Source organism: Hippoglossus stenolepis, chromosome 22 (assembly GCF_022539355.2).
Source record: "Hippoglossus stenolepis isolate QCI-W04-F060 chromosome 22, HSTE1.2, whole genome shotgun sequence".
Taxonomy (NCBI): domain Eukaryota; kingdom Metazoa; phylum Chordata; class Actinopteri; order Pleuronectiformes; family Pleuronectidae; genus Hippoglossus; species Hippoglossus stenolepis.
Window position 1 is genome coordinate 15,986,209 of NC_061504.1, and position 23,196 is coordinate 16,009,404.

A 23,196-nucleotide genomic window follows, 5' to 3' on the forward strand; every position below is an offset into this window, starting at 1 on the left:
TAAGATTGTTTGAAAATATGAAATAGTTGAATACATAATTTTTTAATTCACGTCTGTTCATCCCTTAACAACACAACAACCGATCAGTCACTCTCAGCAGTGGGTTTATTTTGAAATGCGGAAGCGGAAGTGTCTCATTTCCTCCCTTACTTTACAGTGTTGGGAAAAAAGCACCGTGGCTGAAAAAAAAAAAAGCAAAACTTTGGAGGAAAAATGGAAAAAGTTGGAGACGCGAAGTTTGCGCGTGCTGGTCCTGCGGGGAGATAAAGACCCGCAGCGGGGGTTTGGACGTGCGGGGTTTTTTTTTCCTGCGGGGATTTTTCTACCTGACGATGGTGTCGACGGAGCGAATAACGCGGATTCTCTCTTACTTCCATTGAAAGCAGATTCACTCATGGAGGAAGGAGCCCGTCGGGAGTCATGAGCGCAGGTTTGTTCCAGGAGATAAAACCCGCTGCTGCTGTGCTCGGACCCGGCGACACAGTAAAAGTTTATTAAAGTTTAACAAAGTTTGTGTGTGTGTGTGGTGTGTGTGTGTGTGTGTGTCTGCAGAGGTGAAGTTGTAACGGTTGGTAGCGTCCACTCTTGTTTCTACGCAGCCGCAGTTAATTACAGTTTTCTCCCTTAATAACAGCTTTGCTCAAAGATGCAAAAGAAAGTTTCCAGTTTCAGGGATTTTCTACAACAACAACAAAAAAAACATTATTATAACTCAGGATGAATAACAAGTCCAAAACAAAACACGTCCCTTTTCCGTTTGTTGTTGCAGCAGCTGGAGGAGGAGGTGAAATCCTTTGTCTGGAAACATCTGTCCTGATGTTCCTGCAGCAAAGTTTACACCTCCTTTTAAAACTGTGGTTACTTTTTTTTAAGTTAAAATCAACTTAAGTGGATTCTCTTCACACTCTGCGGGTTTGTGTTGTTGTGTGTTTTTTTTTTCCCACGACACGAGTGGTTTTAAAACCTGGTGTCTATCCCACAAAACCGAATTCCCTTTAAAAAATTGCTAATTTAATATCTCCTCTCATGCTCCTGGACGTATAAATAGTCTATGACATGTTTTATTAACTTCACGGGTGTTGTCAGCACGTGGTGATAGATTCGGCTCATTCATAAAACTGAAACAAACAGTAGGATTTAATAGTGGATTCATTCTTTCTGCTCAGCGCCGCCATCCCCGGTGAGTTTTCCTGTAGTTTTCAGGATGAGTTAGGAGTGTACCACTTCTTAAAGGAGAACATTACTGGTAAAAGGTGAATGCCGAATAGAAAAATACCGTTTGCTGATTGTTAAAATACTTAAATGGCTGTCCCACTTTATAGGCAAATGTGTTTATAAGCGGAATGAATTTATAATTTAGTGATTTTTCAACCGAGTTTGGGGCGAGGCTGCGTCTGGAAACGCCGAGAGAAGCATGGATCGGGGGGCAGAGCGGTTTTCTGGTCGTTGGCCTTTTTGGAAACATCCGCTCGATGACTCCACTTCTCGTGGTGTGGGCCAGCCAAGAGTTTCAGCGGAAAATATGGCCTTCTGTGTTAATTCACAGCTTTTAAGTAGTGTAGAGACTCATTTCAGCTTTATTTACTGTAACTCCACTGAGATACTGACGTCTCACTGGGAGAGATTCACATTTGAACTACAGTAAACATCCAGTAATTAGGATTTTGATTAGTGTTAAACAGTTTTGACAGCTCAAACAGAGACTAAAAAGTAATTCCAAGGCCAAAATACACATTTCTAGATTTAAAATTTGCCAGAAACTTTGCTGTTTACATGACGACATAACATAACAGCACCTTTTTGTCTGTAATATTGTTTGCTCTCGTTGTTTTATACAGTTTATTTAGAAAAGAAGTAGAAAAATACCAGGCATACCGAGCTCCTCCAAGAACAGGAAGGAAGGCTCCAATTCAATTATCAATCTGAATTCAATAATCCAGTTTCACTTTGTGTTTTGCTGCAACAAGTGAGTCGTAAGATGCAGAGTTATCGTTTAATGACGATATGATGAATATAAGTTGAGCAGGAAATGTGTGAGTGGCAAGGTTTTGAGTGTAACTAAACTAAAGTGAATTCTGATATGTCTCGTCTTCTCCTCCGACCCTTAAAGACGACCTTGTGACCCCTGTCTTAACCACGGCACGCAGCTGTCTATGCTTCTATTAGCGGAGGCGTGGATGAAGTGTGTTTTATGTGCTGTATGATTCATGTTACAGGAAGTTTGAGTGAATAATGTTTGACTTTTCCGTGACTCTTCTCCCTCCTCTGTGCGTCAAGGTGTGAAGAAGCCTCCATTAGCTCCCAAACCTAAACTTCCTGCTACCGCCAAACCCTCTCCCCCGCCCATCGCCCCCAAACCGGGGATCCACGCGCAGCCTTGGGTCGTCTCCCAACCTTCCCCTGCCACGCTCAAGAGGGCTAAACCGGCTCTTGCCCCGAAGCCATGTATTCCCAAATCCACCACGGCCTCCTCCCCCCCTGTTTCACCCCCACCACCCAGACCCACTGGACCCCTTATCCTATCTCAGGAGCAGCAGGAAGCTTTAGACAATGGCCTCTCACTTCTCAACTCCAGAAATGGGATTTTATCGGAGTTGAGCAAACGCGACTCGGACTACATCATTCCCACCTGCTCCTGTGGGCTCCAGGACTGCTCCCAGTGCCAGCGCCTGGAAAACGGAAGTGTAACCGAGATTGGGAGTGATTTGTTGCACAAAGAGCTGCTGCAGAATGGGATTTCTACAGAGGGCTTCACAGGGACGGGGCCGCGGGAGGGGGGAGTAGCTGCAGAGAAGGGTGAAGCTGGAGGGATTAGCAAAAAGCCCAGGGATAAACCTCAAAGACAGAGACACCTGGACAGGGAGCTGGCAAACAAAGAGGCACAGAGGACTGAGGAGCAGAAGGAGAAAGATTCAGATGCTGTAAAACATCAGGAAAGTGCAGAACCTGATGTACAGACTGAGGAGTTAAACGGAGATTTAACATACTCCACGCCCGCCTGTGATGTTGCAGGCAGCATCATTGTTTTCTCGAGTGTCCCTCTCCGTGAGATATCTACAGAATCCTTACAGGTAGAATACAATGAGCCCATCAGCAGGTTACACTCTGAACTGCAGGTCCCTGCTGCCCCCAGTAAGCCTCTCCCTGTCCCTCACCCTCGTAAACTTAAAAAGCCGACGCTGGTGAGGCAGGACGGTGTGGAGGTCAGTGCCCAGGACCCGGCGGCGGAGGAACAGACGCAGTGGAATGAGATGCATGAAGCAGAGGAAAGACTGAGTTGGTGTCACAGTTCAGAGGGTCAGGAGCTCACACAGGACACGAGTGACGACTCTTTACCCCAAAGAGACTCAGGTATGGGAGACATTGACCCGGACGCCCCCGTCCCTCCTCCTCGACAGACCTCCCTCTCTCCTCGCCTCCACAGAACAGTCTACGCAGCGGCCTTTCTCAACAAAAACACCTCGCACTCCTTAGACCTGCTTGCACAACGTGACGCCATGAGCCACGGGAAAAAGGGCGATGACCACCGGCTGGAGCAGGATGAAGAGGACGGGTACGGCGACTTTGCGCGGTACCCGATCACTCACAGCCTCCCCAAACAGATCAAACTGGGCTGCCACCCTCTTCTGGCCAACGCCAGGAAAGCCTTCTCTGCTGAGGATCAGCCTTTCCCGAGGGCGCCGCCAAGAAAACCTCAACGCCACAGCATGCCATCATCCCATCCGCCCTGCATCTGCCCTCCTGCACCTCCACATGCGAACACCCCTATGAGGGAGCTGCCCGCGCCCCCTCAGGAGAAAACAGCCTGGCGCTTCACCCGACCCTGCGTGACCTTCTTCAGCCGGCAGATGCCCACCAGGAGCAGCGTGCCTCCGAAGAGCCGAGCCCCGGGGCTGGGGGGCAAGCAGAGGGCGCAGTCCTTCTCCGCAGCTGACCTGGCAACCCGGGCCAACTCTCAAAAGAGAAGCCTCTCCTTCCGGAAGCTGCTGGAGCTCCGGCTGTCGGTCAAGATGCTGCCAAAGCTGCTGGCAAAGTCGGGGCAGTCCCTGGACTGTACCAGCATGGAGTCCCACCGGGGGGAGAGGAGCCTGGAGCGGCCCAACAGCTGCATAGTGGAGTCTGAAAACTTTGGGGAAGATGAAGAAGTGGAGTACGAGAACGTCCCTTTGTATGAGGAGATCCCCGAGTACATGAACCTGCCGTTTCACAGTGCGAGGCTGGGGTGGCCCAACGACCCCGATGCTGCGGATTCAGACATCTACGAAGTGCAGGATCCTTATCACCGATGCCAAGACCACGAATACGAGAGGTACAGTATTTACCTAAAAGTGTGTTTGGAACTAATGATTATTACAAGTTCAGCTCCTTTTCCACTGGTCAAAAGACCCACTAACACCCACTATGGATACAACCAGCGTTCACAGGAATATTTCTTTCTTTTCTCTTTAACATTGTGTGATAGGATGTTTTTCCACTTATTTGTTGATTTCTCAGAGAATGATTAATGGATCTAAATGAAAATAAATCTTGCATCTTTATAGGAGACACTTGAGCTTGTACAATTTGGTGCAGATCCAAATTGAATCTGGATTTTGTGAGTTTAAATGTGGTTTCATAAAGGCGGCTGTTGGGCGGAGGTCTGAGCTCTCTTGAGTGCTCTTATCGTTTCTTTTTAAATTGTCCAATCAACAGATTAAACTACTAATCATTTCAACATTTTCTTTAATCGTCTTTCAAATGCAGCTCAACAGAAACAGGCGTCATATGTAAAGATGATTTATTATCCCAGATCCAATAATCTCTGAGTATGACAGAGAAAACATTCCGGTTTAACAGCCGTTATTGCTGAACTCTCCCTGTTTAGAAAGAAGAGACTTTCTTTGCACAAATTGAAACGATGGCTGTTTCTGTTTGTGCGTGTGGGTAAAAATAACCTGGAAGTTGACGCAGGCCGAGCTGCCGACCTGCTATCACCCTGTTATCACAGGTAGCTTCAGTGTGGGAACATTTGCGTGCGTGCGAGAGGTTGCACATGGTGGCACCAGCGGTTTTGTGCAAGAGCGTGAAAGTCAGCTTTTGAGCCAGTGGCATTGAATTTGAATGCAGCATTGATGTGCAGCAGGTCGGCCTGTTTTCCTGTGGGTTATTTTCAGTGGCCAGGGCAGGAAATGTCTGAGAATCGCAGAAACGCCACACAGCCTCTCTAGAACAGGGAAAATAAACCTCCAGCAACCACCAGCCTCCTCCTCCTCCTCCTCCTCCTCCTCCTCCTCCTCCTCCTCCTCCTCGTCCTGCCCGCCCTCGCTCTGTGTTTAGCCTTTTCTTAACCTCATCACACCAGTTCTCTCCTGGAGTCTCCGTGAGAGAATATGAAGTGTGAGCTTTGTTCTCGTCAGGACTGAATGAACAAACTGTCTTTTTGCATCACACCAGTGGAGAAGCAGAGTTTACAGAGGGCTGTAAGTTAAAGGAGAGAAAAATATTTAAACAATAGTTAATTATTAATGAGTTAAAGACAGAAGAGACACAGAATAAAACCAGAAGGACACAGAATAAAACCAGCTTATAACAGTAACATATTTCTTTTGGGAAGATCAACAGTTAATACGAATTTCTAATATCTGTTCATATTCTTTCAATATTTTAACAAATGGACAGAAAAGACTAAAACAACACAGGTGGATATAAACACAAATGAAACCTGTAATTAGTTTCATTACCAACTCATTTCTCACTTATTTTTTCAATTAACTAATTAATTGTTTTTGGTATATGATTTTTAAAAGAAAATACTGGAAAATGCTTCTTCTATTTCTCCAAAATGTGAAAAAATGAAACGAGAACAAAAACTACAACTCAACTACTAAAACTCCTGCTCATTAAAGGGACCGATATTTATGAGATGTGAAATGTGCCGCTTTATTTGGGATTTAGAATTCAAGGGAACCGACATTCTAGTTTATTTGTGTGTTTGTTGGCAGGATTACTCAAAAACAACAGGACAGATTACCACAGAGCGTGGTTGAAGGATGTGGTGTGGGTCAGGGAAGAGCTCGTTAAGATTTGGTGTAGATCCTGACCAATTTCTCAGGGAATAATTCATGGATCTTTATGAGCATGTGTAGGGGACTGATATCTAATGAGTGTGTAAATTGAAGTTTCCGGCCCTGGCGGAGGAACACTCTCTATTCAGAGACATTCTAGTTTGGTAAACATCAACAAGCAATTAATTGATTGCCAGAATCTGTGGTTCAATACTGGTTTTGGTTAATAAGCGTTTACTCAGCAGGGAGACGAGGGACACTGGCAGTGACTCAGCCATCTGGTCCCATTCAGGCTATTGAGATCTTATTGAGTCACTCTGTACCCGATGATAGGTCCAGACTGTTGTGATGAGGAGCTGTTCCCATGATATGCGGCATGGTTCCTGTCTCCTCTGTCCAAACTGGGGCACTACAAGTGACGAGGTCAGGCCCGTGTGAGGTGACGGTGTGAAATCAGCCGTTAAACCATTAAAATGCGCCCCGCTTCTTAATTCTCTGTGGTATGCAGAGTGGCGAGGAGGGTGTTTGTCTGTTAAGGAAGAGGGAGCGGGTGAATCTGTAGTGTTTCCCAGGCATCTTGAGCCTGTTAAGTTTATGTAAGTAGCCTCGGGCTGTAAACAAGTGGCGCTCTGTGCCGGACCCAGTGTGCTGGAATGCTCGACTATAGAGAAAGAGTACGGGAGGAAGAAGAAGTTCAGGAAAAAAAAAAAAAAGGGACGAAGAGTGAGTTTGCAATGGGTTTAAGAAACTGTCAATAGGTATGAAAGAAAAAACAGGGCAAGAGGAGAAAGTGGGTAATTAGAGATGAGAGTGAAAGGAAATGCGAGAATTGTGGGAGTCTCACTGTCCCCGCTGTCTAATTTTTATTCTGAGCCATCACCCTCTTTGTAGAACATCAACAACAACGAGGGGGAGCGGGGACCCAGGCTCCGTTCTCTGAGCTCTCAGGACGTCAGTCTTTACAATTAGACAACTTAATTCTCCAGAAAAGTCGATGAGAGCTTGATCAAAACACCAGTGACACACACACGCATGTTGCTGCTTGTTCGAACCTGGCGACCGACACTGCTTGTGGGTTGCTGCGTGTTGTCTTGCTGCCAGAAGCAGCTCTCTGCCGGTGGGCATATCCGTCGACTTTAAACATCAAAACAATTAGGACTGTTTGATAAAGCTGAAGTCGATATCACAATATCACTCAGTATTGATAGTTAAATAATGTTCTCACGATTTCAAACACTGGATATCAACAGTATTTCAACAGTATTTCACCTTGAATCGTTTCTTTGGGGCTGCAAGCAAGGATTCATATATTTACTGATTTATTTTCCCAATCCATTGATAATTTATTTGGATTTGAATATAAGCAAATTGTAAAAAAAAAGGGGTCGATGAGAAATTCCCAAAGCCTAAAATGCCAAATTTTGTCCGATAATCAAAACCAGCAAGTAAACAACTGGAGCCAGAGTTTTTCTCCTTATCAAGGACGTTATGTTTTCACCTCTGTCAATCTTCTCAGCTGGTCTCTCCATTGAAATGCTTCCTTTTCTCAAAGATGTTGATTCAGTGTAATCAGTATTTTGTCTCTGATCTGACTCATACTCATGTGTGAGTAAAGATTATTGTGTTTAATTCCCCTCCGTGTTTCACAAACCTGCACGTGACACAGTCAGTGATCTTTATTTATCCAGGGAGGGTTTTTCTGAACCCACACAAACACAAACACACACTCCTCTCCTGCCCCTGCTTCTCATTCACACATTTCAAACAGTCTTCATTTTACTCCAGATGTTGTGCTGAATGTGTGCGCTCTCTTGTGTTTTTGTTGGCGAGCAGCGGCTGGCTGAGTCAGGACGTCCACTCCGAGGAGGAGGAGGACGAGATCCACAGTTCAGACGAAGAGGACAACAGCTCCACCTCCAGCAAGGAGCACCTGGACGAGGCCGACAGACAGGTAATCAGCTCCCTCTGTAATGTGAGGGGAACGTCAGTCAGTACACAGCCACCTGCTGATGGACTGTAAAGCAATAAAGTGATGTGACTGACACTGCACTTCCTTGGGCCCTTAACAATACACATGCCAAGTGTGAAGCCATTAACATGAAGAGTGGGGAACGCCCAGCAAAGGGGCCGGGTCGGAACTGAACCTGCAGCCACCGAATGGCGACTCAGGCCTTTTTTCAAACATGATGTCAGCAGAATAAACCGTCAGCGTTTCGAGATCACAAATGGACGACTCGTATCACAGCCGGGGACTAAAGTGTCACTGCAGGAGATAGTGGGCACACGTGCTGCCAAGTGTTGCAGGTCACAGCTTTCAAGAAGTGTGTGTCTGTGTGTGCGTGCTTGTGTGTGTTTAGCGAGGGGGGGTGGTGAGCAAACACAGGAGTGTTACAGGTTCAGGAATAGCTCCCTCAATAACTGAAAGAGTTTTCCCTTCGTCCTGTGTGACCTTCTGCATGATGCCGCTGCCCCTCAAAGCTCCGGGGCGTCACAAACACAGGCTCCGATAGGACCAGGAGGACGTCTCAGTCAAGTGGGGGCCAAGGCCGCCGGCCAAATTAAGTCATTGAGAGGCCGCCCCATTACCATTCAACAACACGCCATCAGAGAGGAGAGAGGCAGAGAGAGAGGGGGGGGGGGTGAAGGGAAGATTCCTGCTCCACTTTTAGGGTTGAGCTGTTGTTTGTGAGGCTGTGAAATGCTTTTAATCGCTGAAGCAGGGTCCAGTGATCATGGTGGTCTGCAGTGAACCTGTGAGTGAACCAGTTTTTGTGAGGTTAGTCGCTGCTTTGCGTTAGTTTGACTGTTTGTGTGTTTCTGCTCTTTCAGCAGGAGGACGAGATGAAGAGGAAGAAGGTGGTGCACATCGCCCAGGAGATCATGAGCTCGGAGAAAGTGTGAGTGGTTTGTTAATGAAGCAGGAGCTCGCAACAACAAGTAGAATCTGTGATTTAAGGAAAAGCAAAATGTGATTTATATTTGTCGTAAGCCATTTTAAGACATCAACTCTGGAAAATATCAGCACAATTGGCTCTGGATACTTTCTGGAGTTTGTACATATGAAGAACGCTGGAGGTGGCGTCTGGAAAGTAGGAGGCAGGAGATGATGTATATATTCTGCTGCAGAATTCATGGGTTTATGTTTACATCACATCAACACCGGCATCGGCCCTTCAGCATCTTCTACGATTGTGGCTCCTCTTTTGCATCCTGAGATGTTTGGATTCTCTTTGTTAGAAACGTCGTCCACACGCCCACTCGCTCGCTGTGGATCCTCCAGATATTCTCCTGCTGGCAGCTGACTCGGACATTATCGTTGTCACGGCGAATATCAGGAGATTATCAGGAGTTCAGTGCACGTCTGAAAGCAGCTTTACTCATGTATTTCTGCTCTCTCTTCAGATTTGTGGACGTCCTGAAGCTTCTACACATCGTAAGTGTCTTATTTGTTTTAAACATGTTTTCATTTGTGCTGTTTTTGCAGCTCCGAACAAAAGAGAGCCAAACATAATAGGTTGTACTGTACGTTTGGTTCCCCACACCGACACTGTGATTGTTTTGAATCGTGATCTAAACCTTTTTCCTCGAGGATGGACGGGAGTTAATGAGCTCCTGGCCGTCTGAAGTGTCTGTACAGTTGAATAATGCAGTTATTCCACGGCTGAGGCTTTTAAAGTTGCTGTGCTGCAGGGTTTTGGTCTCCCCCGGGGGTGGGGGGGGGCAGTGGGCAGGTGGAGCTGCAGAAAAGAGGAGGTGGTGCTTTGATCAGTCCTCGTCAGGGGGAGCGCTGTCAGGCCAGTGTGTGTTTTCATGCAGGAATAAGAGAGTTGAGAAACCGAAGCCGAGTGTTGGTTTGGCTCTGTCGAGGTTTAACTGTGTAGTGGAAGTTTAGAAGCCAAGTTTTTCTAGACCTTTTCACATTAAAAGACCCAAGTGGATGCAAACAATTTCTCTCCGTTCTTTGTTGGAGGATTTTCCTGCATCTTAATAACTTCTAGCTGAGACTCAAACGTTTTTCAAATGGATGATGTAGCTGTAACTCAATCAATTCATCTTATGATTATTTTATTAATGAATACTTTTGTCTATAATACATCAGGACATCACCCTACTGGACAGGACTACTGTCACATTTTAGAAGCTGGAACCAGTTTATTTTTTAGGTGTAACATTTGACCCACGTTTGTTTATGTGCATGTGTCGAGGACGGACTCTGTTCAAGGTCTGTCCTGAGGGGGGATCTCAGCTGAGAGGGCTCAGCCCTCCCTGAGGGGGTCGGGGGTCGAGGGTCCACCTGTCTGACCGCCTCAGACGTGACGTTAGTGAATCCAACGCAGGATTAGTAGAAAACGTCGTCCTGTGGCAGACGGGGGTGGAGGGCGAGGCGCAGAGCTCTGTCCAAGAAAAGAGGTCAGATCACATTCTTCTGTGTCCGCTGACGGCCCGGCCGAGCAGCAGCTGCTTCCTCGGGCCACAGAGACGACATCCAGACACACGCATGCCTCAGATAATCCCCTGTGTGTGTGCGTGTGTGTGTGCACAGTATGTGTGTGTGTGTGTGTGTGTGTGTGTGTGTGTGTGTGTGTGTGTGTGTGTGTGTGTGTGTGTGTGTGTGTGTGTGTGTGTGTGTGTGTGTGTGTGTGTGTGTGTGTGTGTGTGTGCACAGTATGTGTGTGTGTGCAGGTGGGTGCGTGGGCTGGCAAATATGTGTTTGGTGTGGTGAGTTTGAAATGTTTTTGTTTCATTTGAAGTTTCTGTTCTTGCCCAACTTTCATGTGGGCACTTCTGCTACCACACTCAAATATGTGTTTTATTTATATTTGTCTTTGTTCATTGTTGAGTTTTTTTGTGTCCTTTTGAGGTTGTTGTGTATCTTTTTTTTCTCAACTGGGAATATGAGGTTGTGGGAATTTGCACAAGCTGCAGGAAGAAGATAATTGCTGATTAAATTGTCTTGTTTATTTATTAACTCGAATATCACTCAATGTTACCGGTTGTAAGTTTCTTGATCTAGGTCAAGATTTTGGGTTCTTTCTTGGCCCAAGTTTCATTTTCAGGAGCTTCTGCATAATCCTGGTGACAAAGAAATGAACCGCATTGAAAAACATAAACTCATTTATTTGCAGATGTAATAAAGATAAACAGGGTTTGTTTTGAAAAATCAATAAAAATGATATGACCTGGATATGGATCTGATACTGAGTGAGACCTGTCACTCATCATGTGTCTTTTACTGCTGAATGGTCTCTGCTCGTTAGTCAATGTCAGGACATTGTGTGTGTGTGTGCGTAGGTGCGTGTGTGTGTGTGTGTGTGTGTGTGCGTGTGCGTGGGTGCGTGTGTGTGTGTGCGTGAGTGGATGTTAACCAGGACACTGCAGGATCCTGCGTGGCCTCCCTGCTTCCTTCCAGGTGGATGTATGTGTTGGCACGCTGGACAAAGTCAAGAGTGCTGACTCAGCCGTGTGTGTGTGTCTCTCTCTGTGTGTGTGTGTGTGTGTGTGTGCGTCTGATGAAGTACGTGCAGAGTTTAGTGGGGGAGGAGGGGGCAGTTAATGAGGTGTTAACCAGGTGTTCCTGTTAAAGCTGCCATACAGTATGTTGTCATGTGTCACCCCACCCTGTACAGCTCAGTGTGTGTGTGTGTCTGTGCGTGTGTGTGTGTCACTGAACAGCTGTGTGTATCTTCAGGACTTTCGGGATGCTGTTGCCAAGGCGACGCGTCAGAACGGGAAGCCAGTGGTGGACGAGCGGATCCTCAACCAGATCCTGTACTACCTTCCACAACTGTACCAGCTCAACCGAGACCTGCAGAGAGAGCTGGAGGAGAGGGTGGCACACTGGTACACACACACACACACACACACACACACACACACACACACACACACACACACATATTTTTATTTTAAAAATGTTGGCTTCCACATTAATTTCCAACAACTTTATTGCTGAAATGTGGGACGAAGTTGAGAATGAGGTCATTACAGGAGGCAGTTCGCACACAGTCATCATGTCATAAACAAACTTGTAACATCATCGTGTTATTTAAACCACATTTAATGCAGAAAAATAAACATAAATGCTGAAGTTATTATCCAGAATGACTGAAAGTTAGATAATAAACAATGTTTTTACTTTCCATTCCATAATTAGTGGTAAAAACACAAACACACTTAATTTTTCCCAGACCGTTGCAATTAAATTAGTCACAACTTCAAAATAAGGTTGTTGGGTTGTAAAAATTCTCGATTTCTTTCCCTGTATTGGTTTCACAGCTTTTCAGTATCACCCTTACATTCACTTTTAGGGCATATTTAAAAAAAGGTTAAGTTGAGATATCCTGACCTTCATCCTCTGGGTTATTTTTCTAAAGTTACGAGCTGGAGCTTCCCCTCCTGAGCCTCAGACGACACTATATACAAATCCCACAGCGGGGAACTGTAAAGCCCCATATTTGGCCCGACGTCCTCTATAAGACGAGCAAATTCATGGAATGCATCGACCGTTGAACTTAAAACAACCCAAACATTTCAAATTTACACTCAAGGAATTCTTCAATCTTGCAGTCGTGTTTAGGGACTGCAAGATATAACTTATTATATACTTTGTTGTCTTAAAGGCCCTTGTGATGCATTGTGCCTATGAAATAACCACGACGATGAGATAACTTGAGCTGCTCCACTGATCTGTTCACGTCCGTCTGGTCACAGGAGCGATCACCAGAGACTGTCGGACATCTTCGTCCAGAAAGGTCCGTACCTGAAGATGTACTCCACCTACATCCGTCAGTTCGACAACAACGTGGCGCTGCTGGACGAGCAGTGCAGGAAAAACCCAGCGTTCGCCGCCGTCGTCCGAGAGTTCGAGGTAGATTTAGAAACTTTACACTTTGTGTAGATGGATTTCTTAGTTTCTTAGTTTGTTTTGCTACGTGCGGCTGCAGCCAACAGTTATCTTCACATTTTATTTCCCTATCTTTTTCTAAAATAATAAAATGTCAGCATGTAAACATCTGTTTCTGTATCTAAATCTACATTTATTGACTCAAATTGACTGTTTGTCGTTCTCTGCCAAACGTCTAATCGCTTAATGGACCAATCACTTCAGCACAGCTTTCAACCAGGAGATTGTTTATGTTACATAATGTGTTAAATTAAGTTTCATTTAATTTTAAACCTCCACGTTAACAACAGATGTTTAAAGATCCTGTAGTTAAATCTTCTTCAGTCGTATCCATCAAGCCCCATCATCCTCAGTGCTTGTTTAAAACCTTCCACCAACGTCTGTGTGTGTGTTTGTGTGGGATTTTAAAGCAGTGTGCGAAAACAAGTGTGTGTGTGTGTGTTTTGTCTCAGACGAGTCCGAGATGTGCCAGCCTGGCTCTGAAACACTACCTGCTGAAACCAGTGCAGAGGATCCCTCAGTACCAGCTGCTGCTCACAGGTACGTAAACACTGGAGCTCACGCTTTGCTTCTTCTGCTCAGTTCCTCAAATCTCTGAAGGTCGAGGGTTTATTGGATCACGACGCCCTTTTATTGGCAGCATGTGACTAAAACTTGGACCAAGGTCGGCGGCTCTTTCTGTTTGCTTTCACTCAGGTTCTGATGCTGTACTGACACCTGGTGGATAGTTACATTAACAGATACTTGTTTCATACCATGGACTGAACTGGTTTCCATCATTTCAAAATAGTTAGAAGGAAACAGACTCGACACTAACAATGAGGATTCTTGTATTTAAAATGTTTTTGTTGTTGCTTCCCCGGAAATATGTCTTTTATAAAGTCTTCTCTGTTTTCCAGATTATCTGAAGAACCTCCCAGAGGACTCAGAGGATTATAAAGACACACAAGGTGAGACACAAGATAAAACTCTTTCTCACTAACCGTGTTTGCTCCGGACCTACAGTGTTTTCACAGGAAATTAAAACAGCCTTAACACGAGAGAAGAAGAAAAAGAAGTGGAAGCTTCAGTCTTCATCTCCGCAAATATAATGTTTGAACGATGAGGATGTTAATTTCACTCCAACTCAAATCGTTTATTTCTGCTGTCCACACAGCTGCCCTCAGTATCGTGAAGGAAGTGGCCAACCACGCTAATGACATCATGAAACAAGGGGTGAGACGGATTCCCATTTAACGCATGACGATTTACAGCGACGGTCGAATTCAGCCTCATGTTTGTGTGGTGTTGTTTTTCAGGATAACTTCCAGAAGCTGATGCAGATTCAGTACAGTCTCAACGGTCACCACGAGATCGTTCAGCCAGGCAGGGTGAGGCACAGAGAATCGCACCGACACCAACGTGCACGAGTTTGTCACCGTGTTTTTAAATGACTTTCCTTTTGTCTTTGTTGAACAAATACAGAGACGCAGAAACATCATATTCAAGATTTAGAAATATATGCAGAAACACACATTTGACACAAGTACTGAGACAAAATAAAGAAATCCAGTAGATGCAGCCGACTGAAATGAAACCTGTCTGTCTTTGCAGGTGTTCCTGAAGGAGGGCACTCTCATGAAACTGTCCAGGAAAGTCATGCAGCCGCGGATGTTCTTTCTGGTGAGTAAATAAGTCGCCTGGAAAATTATCTGTGACCTCATGCAGCTTTTTTACATTTGTATTTCCTTTTAATTCATGAGGGTGTGTGTGTGTGTGTGTGTGTTTCTTTGTTTGTTCAGTTTAATGACGCACTCATGTACACTACTCCGGTCCAGTCTGGCCAGTATAAACTCAACAGTGTCCTCTCTCTGGCTGGGATGAAGGTTAGAGACAAACACATTATTATATTTAATCCTTGATTGTTCTTTTAATTGCTTTCCTGTCAGTGTCGCAATGTTTTCCTTCATGTGCACTGATTTTGACTATTTTTATCTTATTCAATCATATTGTATCCAATCCTTTTGTTCATTTTGTTTCCTATATAAAATGCCATATTTATTATTTTATATTAAATAGCTTCTGCTCATCTATTGTTTTCCCGCTGCTGTTTTTGATTCTCAGTCTTATAAATCTTCTAGTGTGTGTCTGCGGTAAAACAGAAAGCTGATTTATTATGAATTATTGATGCTTTGTGCCTGAGTTCGCTGCAACAACCCGTCAACACTTTACAAACATTGTCTCTTGTGTTTCTCTGAATCGTGTGAATTCCTGCTGTGTTCTCCAGGTGAGCAAGCCGAGCCAGGAGGCGTATCAGAACGAGCTGAACATTGAAAGCGTTGAGCGCTCTTTCATCCTGTCTGCCGGGTCAGCACCTGACGATTACGTTTTTATTTCCTACGTTATGAGCTTTGGACATTTGTAACCGGTTGTGTTTGGCGAAGGTTCTGATGTATTTTGTGTCTTTGCAGCTCGGCTACAGAGAGAGACGAGTGGCTGGAGGCCATCGCCAAGGCCATCGACGACTACACAAAGAAGAAAATAACCTTCACATCAAGTCGGAGTCAGGAGGAGGTAAAACAAAACTCTTTGCAGGAGTTCGTTAAGTCTTTTGAGAAGTTTTTTTACCCTGTTTGCATCCTCACTTACCTTCTGTCTCTAGTATCAGGCTGAGGGGGTTGTCGACAGCGGAGCCCCGTTAGGCTCGAAGGCTCCGATCTGGATCCCAGACCTGAGGGCCACCATGTGCATGATCTGTACCTGTGAGTTCACCCTCACCTGGAGGAGGCATCACTGTCGCGCCTGTGGAAAGGTCAGAACCACTGAGACCCCCCCGCTGCTCCAACACAACATCATTCACTCGACCTTTCTCTCACTGCAGTTGTGTGTGTGTGTGTGTGTGACAGGTTGTGTGTCAGGCGTGCTCTGCTAATAAGTACTACCTGGAGTACTTGAAGAACCAGCCAGCACGAGTGTGTGATCACTGCTTCGCTAAGCTACAGGAGAATAGTGAGTAAACAACTTCTCCTACAGATCGTTGAGCCCTTATTTCATTTTGAAATTTGAACATGATAGTGATTATTTACTTGTGATAAAACCATGTGGTCTTTTTCTATTCGCTGAATTTTTCCAGGTGACCGTTGTGCCTCAACATCCGTGTCTCCCATCAAATCTGGAGCTTTTTCCTTCACTAGGAAACAGAAAAAGATTCCCGCTGCACTAAAAGAGGTGAGGAATTAAAAATGCATGAGCTACATTCCCTGAATACTGTATTTTGTTTTCGCTGTGTAGAAATGTATTTCTCCCACATGGTTTTCCAGGTTTCTGCGAACACGGAGAACTCCTCCATGAGCGGCTACTTAAACCGGTCGAAAGGCCACAAGAAGCAGTGGAAGAGGCTTTGGTTCGTCATTAAGAACAAAGTCCTGTACACCTACGCTGCCAGTGAGGTACTCAAACTGTTTATTTGGCTTCTTCTGTAAACTCAGTGTGGTTTTTCTGCCTTTTTTGTTTGAGCCTCTGTTTCTCTCTGTAGGATGTTGCGGCGCTGGAGAGTCAGCCTCTGCTGGGTTTCTTCCTGCGGGAGGAGAAGAACGGGCCGGCTCAGAAGCTGCAGTTCAAGCTGTATCACAAGAACACGCTGTTTAACATCTTTAAAGCCGACGACATCCCCACTGCACAGAGGTATCCGACTCAAAATGACAGACAAAGCTTTATAGATGTAAAGATTTATATCCAGGTTGATTTGGCAAAACCTGGTCCCCGGGATTAAAGCTAATTCAGTTTAGTCGTGTCACAAATCCAACATGAGGACAGCTCCTCTCACATAGGTTTAATAAAGAAAAGAAACAAACATAAAGGAGCTGGAGGTGTGAAGATATTATTATCATCACTCCAGAGATCTGGGCTTAAAAATAGAGGCGACTGAGCTGCTCCCAATCCCTGGAGCAGGTTTCCTCTTCGTACCAGAACCGCTCAGGCCCTAGAAACGTTTAAATCATTGATCTAGACCCATTTATTCTCACTGGCTTATTTTAATTCTCAAATGTTTATGATGTTGAATGTTTCATTGCTTTCTGTAATTTCTATTTATTCTCAGTTTTATATATTTATATTTTATATTTCTAGAGGATTGAAACTTGAGATAAAGTCGAGGATGTGTGCATCATGTTCAGGTTAATGTTTTTTCTAGTAGGAGTTCATTTCCTGTTTTTTATTTCTGTCCTCAGATGGATCGAGGCCTTCCAGGAGGCGATGATTCTCGAGCAGTAAACTTCTTTATTTTAGCAGTGAAGTCACATCTCAGCTACGGAGCTAGTTGATCGTTAACTTTCGACCCCCCCCCCTTCCCCGATCGATGTCGTGTCAGGGGTCACCGGCTCAGGAAGGACTCCGGATGGACTGTTTAGTTTAAACAGAGACGCACACAGACTGTGTGGAAATCTGCCTGCGTTCCCCCTCAAAGAGCTGGATTCTGTTTCTCTAAACATCTTCTTTCTGCCGACAGCAGCTGCTGTGGCTCAGCGCCGCCGGCTGAGGTCGGAGTTAATCGTGAGTTACAGCTGTGGGTCACAGGTCAAGTCCAGAAGCATGTGTGTGGAAGTGACACCAAACAGTTGTCAGGGTCGTTTAAAGCCCCTCGGAAGTCTGAAGTCTCGGGAGGATTTTCTTAAATGCAAATGGATGAAGGAATCATTTTAGTGTGGAACTAAATATATGAAATGTTGGCTTCATTCAAGCACATTGTTTAAAAACCCGGGTTCCATTTTTTTAAGCAAAATCTTGCCGGCAAACTCTTCAAAATAAGATGTTTGATCTGAATCACGGACGTAAAGTATCTGATGTCATGTAAAAGGTGAGATTTTACTGTAAAAATCAGGCTTGAAGTTGAATTTCTTCTCTTTAGTTTAATCTCTCTGGTTCAGAGATTTTACTCTTTTTATTTTTAGATTAAAAACAATCATTTAAATCATGGGATTAAAAAAAAAACACATCCTGGACAAAACTGGAAATATCATGAATAATGTAGATATTTTTCATACAGTTAAAATGTATTTTTGTTTGTTTTGCCACATTAAAACAGTTTAATGGGTAAAACTGTTTATATGGAAATAGAAGAGCAACATTGACCTTTTTTATATTGAAGCCGAGAGCTAATATTTATAAAATAGGAAGATTTATTGTTGGAAAAGCACAGGCTGCCGCTTATTTTGGGAGTCGGGGTTTTAATATGAAATATGTTTCAATCAAAACCGTTATTTTTATTTTTTTAGATTGAAAAAAGAAGTGCTTAAAGAGAGTGGGCCTTTTTTTATACTGTGGAAACTGTGCATGAAATATATTTCTAAGGAAATGCTCAAAAGAACGAAAACATTCAGAATTTTTAATACTTTAATACAGATTTTGTGCCTTTTTATATCTCGTGTTGTGAGATAAATTGCAATTATACAGGAGCTCTGTTTGAAATTCTAGGATTAAAGGTATAAATTTAAGCATCTGTTTACTCACTTTGTACACTAGGAGTGGTTCTGTGGCCAGGTTGCACTGCATCATGGGAAATTAGTTGATTAGTTTAACCTGGTAACCGAACAAATAAAAAAACACACCTGTAAAACTACAAACCTCTAGTACCTTCTCTACAAATTGAGTTTTTTGAAGAAAGTAATTTCTTGATGCTCGTGTTCAGACTTCGTGGTTTATACCTCCTGTTTTGAAATAAACTACATTAATATAGGTGCTAAACAAAGGTTGAAATGTAGGAATCCTGCTCATGTAACCACTCACTTTGTAGCCTGGGGACTTGAGGTTTGAATCTTTTAACAAAAAGTAATTATTCAGGTTTCTCTTGGACCAGTTGCCAGGTTGCACTTTGTGGGCAAATTAGTTGATTCCACAGAATATAAATAAACTCACTTCCTCCTTTTTTTTATTGAAGAAATAAAATGGTTAATTCTGTCGTTAGAGCTTGTTGGTTGATGTTGGTCGTTATTTCCATTTGTGCCTTTTTTCCCGATTTGGATTAGTGAATATCTAAATCATGCGCTTCTCCATGATTGTACAGTAACATTTGTAAACATCCACTCTGGCTGAGTTAGAGTTTCCTATAAACAATGTTTCTAAACTGTCAGGCAACAGTTTTTAATAAATACAAAAAAAGAATAAATATATATATAAATACATCCTGTCCTTGCTGTTTTCATTTCCTGTTTTGTTATTCTAAAAAAACTGAAAGACGGCGAGCTGAGGCACAGAATCACAAAACCACTGTCACCACTTAATTACAGGGTGCAGACAGATGTGTGGGAGGCAGGAGGCCCGGGTGAAGTGTGGGTCGCTCTCTGAGAGGTGGACGTTCAATTTACAAGAAATGACTCATGATTCACACAAAGCTCAGAATTTTACTGTAGCTTCATGATTTATATTCCCTCATCTCTCCCTCAGCAGGGACACTGGGCTGTGTTTGATCCCAACTCATGAGCAGTGGAGAGATGAAGGTTCGCACTCTGAGAAACTCTAGTATTAAAGATGTGTTTATCATACACAGGCTTCCATGTACTTGTACACATTTACATGTACAAGTAGCACAAAGAAATATAAATCATGAAAAAGGTGGCATCAATATGTGATAAACATGTAAATATAGTTTTGTTATGGTTTAATTACACATCAAATATATTTTATAGTTTATATAATAAACTGAGGATGTTTTTAAATTGATGTTTGATGATTATGAAAGTTTTGTGAAAACACAAGGTCGGACAGCGTCAAATATAAGGTTATACTTTTATTTAATTGGATCTGTTGGTATAATTATAAAATAGAAGCCGTGCTAATCAATGTGAAATCATTTTAAATTATTGTAGTTATTATATTGTTCATATTTTTAAATACAGTCTCTGATTTAAACTGAAGTTATTTGTTTTTTTACTTGGAACGATGTTTCCCCCTGGTACGCGTGTCACCCGGACTGTTTATGCCAGCGCACAGTCCGTCTCGGTAACTCGTCCGTGTGAAGATGGCGGAGTATGTGAACGTAGTGCGAAGGGCTTTGGGACAATTAGGAGGTCACGGGGGAGTGCGAGGTTTTCTCGTGCAGCTTTTCAGGTGAGATTAAAGACACGAGTCTGAGAGAAACTTTATAATAAACAGGAAACAGAAGCGTGACTTGGTTTTATCTTGTCTTAGCTCTTTTAGTCAGCTGAGCTAAGTTAGCATGTTGACAGCTAACTCAGCCAGAAACAGCTGGTTAAGGTCTTTATTTACAACATCTGTATCTAGACTGAGATAAACATTAAAAACTTTAGTCGCCTCTGATTTATTCGGGTCACAAGTTGTGTTTGAGCTAAAGTTTTCTATTTGCTTGTTTCACTGACAATCTGCTAATAAATAAATAAGAGTGAATTGTCTGTGTTGGGACCGTTAACATTATTATTGTTATTGTTTCGTCTGCAGAGCGAATGATGTGAAGACCGGAGCCCTGGTCGGCGTCGATAAATATGGAAACAAATACTTTGAGGACAATAAGAACTATTTCTTTGGTGAGTGGATTTTCCCAAAAGAGCTAAATTCGTTGGTTCTTTGTTGTATTATCACTTTTACAACATTTGTTTTTTGCAAACCAGTTGTAAAGATATTGCTTGTTGTTGTTGTTTTAGGGCGACATCGCTGGGTGATCTACACCACCGAGATGAACGGAAAGAACACCATGTGGGAGGTGGACGGCAGCATGGTGCCCGCTGAATGGTACCATCCGTGTTTTATTATCAAGATAATGCAATAAACTACAGTAGTTACTATGCAATAATTAATTTATCGGGAAAGATAATAACTTTGTTTCTAATCTAGTTATAAGATACTGATAAAATCATGTAATCAGGACTGGCCCTGGACACTTTTCACGTGCTGTCATGAGATTTTGTGTTAAATTTAGTAAAATTCAACACAGAAGTCATCAGGTTTAATGTTTCTTTTGGAAGTTGAACTCATAATAAGTGTATTTTGTTTGTCCACTATTTACTCGTCATGGTGGAGACGGCGAAACGTCCAAAGAGTGAATTCACTTCACACAGAACAATGACGAATGTTTCTAATATGCTTATTTCAAGTTAGGGTGGAAAAACATTTAGGAAACTTCCTCATATGCAACATGGGCTTAAATCTCAGCATCAATAAAATCGTATCTGTGTTCTTTAGGCATTGCTGGCTGCACTGTATGACAGACCACCCCCCCACCACACACCCACCGGAGCCCAAGAAGTTCCTGGCTGAGATCCACCAGTTCAACGTGAGCGGCAGCGCGCAGCAGTACGTGCCGTACTCCACCACCCGCAAGAAGATCCACGAGTGGGTTCCCCCCAAAGCTGCAGCCCAGTGACCTCTGACCTGCACGTTGCATTCTCCACTCTGTAAATTAATGGTTTCCTGCCTCTGTATCCAACATGTACCCGAATAAAATCTCTACGCAAATGTTTGAAATGAGCGTCGCAGTCCTTACATGAAGCTCTGTGTTCCCCAAAGGTTGAGAATTGATTCGTGGTGGATGAAGCTCCAATATCTGACATATTAGGAATCTTCTGCCAAACTTCTATAATATTAAATTCTGATTTCTGATCAACCTCTGCAGCCAAATGGAATCAACTAAAAAATATTAAATACACGTCACAGTACAACTTTAAAGCTTCTGAAGAGTTGGGTTTTAATTCATGTTTTAAAGCTGCACAGTTCAGTCTCTGATTTGTTTGGGGAGAGTTCCGGAGGGAGAAGGCAGCTGTGGAAATAAATCCACTATTTAGACTATTTGCAATTGGTGTTTACAAATTGCTTTTTGTGAAAGAGGCTCCACCAATTTAATGTGTCTACTTTATTCCCAGTGTTGCCAAGTTGTTTTTAACCATTTGGGTTTTCTTACTAGAGCAGCGAGTCAGCTGTGGGGCTGCAACAAAGTTATTTTCATTATTGATTAATATGCCAGTTTTCATCTCGACTTATTGATCAGTTGTTTTGTGGAAACTAATCGATTGACTGATCGTCTAATTGTTGTGTAATTGAAGTAACAGTTAATTCTTCTTTAAGGACTCAGCCTGATTATAATCACAAACCGTATTTAGACCACGTACATCATTTAGAGTCCAGTGGTTTGTGTCTCAGTCACTTTACTGCACCGTGTCTCTGTTGCATGTTAATCTGCAGGATTATGCTGAGCTGAGGGGAAGTTGCAACATGCAGCATTTCTCACTGAGGTGCGAAGAGATTCTGCAGAGAGCTGACGAGTGTGTGTGGAAGTGACTGGACTCAAAATACACACACACACACACACACACACCCACACGCTCATGACTCAGTCTCTGTGAATCTCCAGCCAGGACCAGAACTCTCATGTAGGACTGAAGACTCAGAGGTTTGTGCACTGTTCTATTTCCACTGTTTTAACATTAAACTTAGATATTAAAGATTTTTATTGATTACTTTTCACACACACATTGTAGTTACTATTGTATTTCTACTGCATTTCAGATGGAAATACTGTGTATTTTTTTACAGCTATAATTAATCCAGAGTAACTAAACAAATAAGTTATTTTACATAAATAAAATAACATAGATACCATAATTAAAACTGGTTTTGAACAATCTTTTTTGTCTTGCCTCATATGAAACGGAGTCTAGTTTGTAGGAGTTATTATCACTTCCACCAAACATAATCAGTTGGTTCCATTTAATTAATTTCTTAGGCCTTGACAGGTCAAATAAATATCCAGCATTTAATTAACAAAGTAAGGTTATTAATTAAAAGTAATGTGTGTGTCAGATTTCACATTAATCATCTGAAAACCTCTTGGATTTATCAGGTGACTCTTTGAAGGAGCCTGAACCCGACGTTCGGTTCCACTGGACTAAAACTGAAATAGTTAAAACTAAGAAAAGTAAAATGCTGCTTATTAATGTCACATAGATTCATAAATTAATCACAGAGGCAAGTTTACGTGGAAAAAGATATTTTATTTTGTAGAATTTTAAAACAACAAAAAAAAAACATTAGTGATTTGCTGGTTCTTCTGGTTTCAGGGATCCGGAGCAGTTCAATGAGGAGACTCACAGTTTCATTCCTTTCTCCTCGAGAGGACAGTTTGGAGGAGGAGGAAGGCGAAGAAGAAGAGGAAAAAGAAAAAGAAGAGGAAAGTCAGCTGAATGTGAGTTTCCTCTGTGTGTGTGTGTGTGAGTGCTTCGTATCCAAGAGGGGGCGTCGTTCCTTTTGATTTGCATCCAGGAG

The 23,196-nt window shown here is 43.2% G+C and overlaps 2 protein-coding genes across 2 annotated transcripts; both read left to right on the forward strand.

The window, feature by feature from the left end:
* Positions 1 to 188: 188 nt before the first annotated feature.
* Positions 189 to 19,104, forward strand: fgd6 (FYVE, RhoGEF and PH domain containing 6). The gene is made up of 21 exons (XM_035147647.2): positions 189 to 430; positions 2,278 to 4,309; positions 7,878 to 7,995; positions 8,874 to 8,941; positions 9,447 to 9,477; positions 11,734 to 11,885; positions 12,756 to 12,912; positions 13,401 to 13,488; positions 13,848 to 13,898; positions 14,105 to 14,163; positions 14,247 to 14,318; positions 14,542 to 14,610; positions 14,730 to 14,813; positions 15,215 to 15,294; positions 15,399 to 15,501; positions 15,590 to 15,739; positions 15,834 to 15,936; positions 16,061 to 16,155; positions 16,248 to 16,376; positions 16,463 to 16,611; positions 17,157 to 19,104. Exons 1-21 carry the CDS (start codon positions 421 to 423, stop codon positions 17,197 to 17,199), a joined length of 3,843 nt encoding a protein of 1,280 aa, XP_035003538.2. The 5' UTR covers positions 189 to 420; the 3' UTR covers positions 17,200 to 19,104.
* A 773-nt stretch (positions 19,105 to 19,877) lies between these two features.
* Positions 19,878 to 21,402, forward strand: ndufa12 (NADH:ubiquinone oxidoreductase subunit A12). The gene is made up of 4 exons (XM_035147427.2): positions 19,878 to 20,031; positions 20,380 to 20,465; positions 20,583 to 20,670; positions 21,121 to 21,402. The coding sequence occupies exons 1-4, from the start codon at positions 19,943 to 19,945 to the stop codon at positions 21,299 to 21,301; spliced, it is 444 nt and encodes a 147-aa protein (XP_035003318.1). The 5' UTR covers positions 19,878 to 19,942; the 3' UTR covers positions 21,302 to 21,402.
* The last annotated feature ends 1,794 nt before the right edge of the window (positions 21,403 to 23,196 follow it).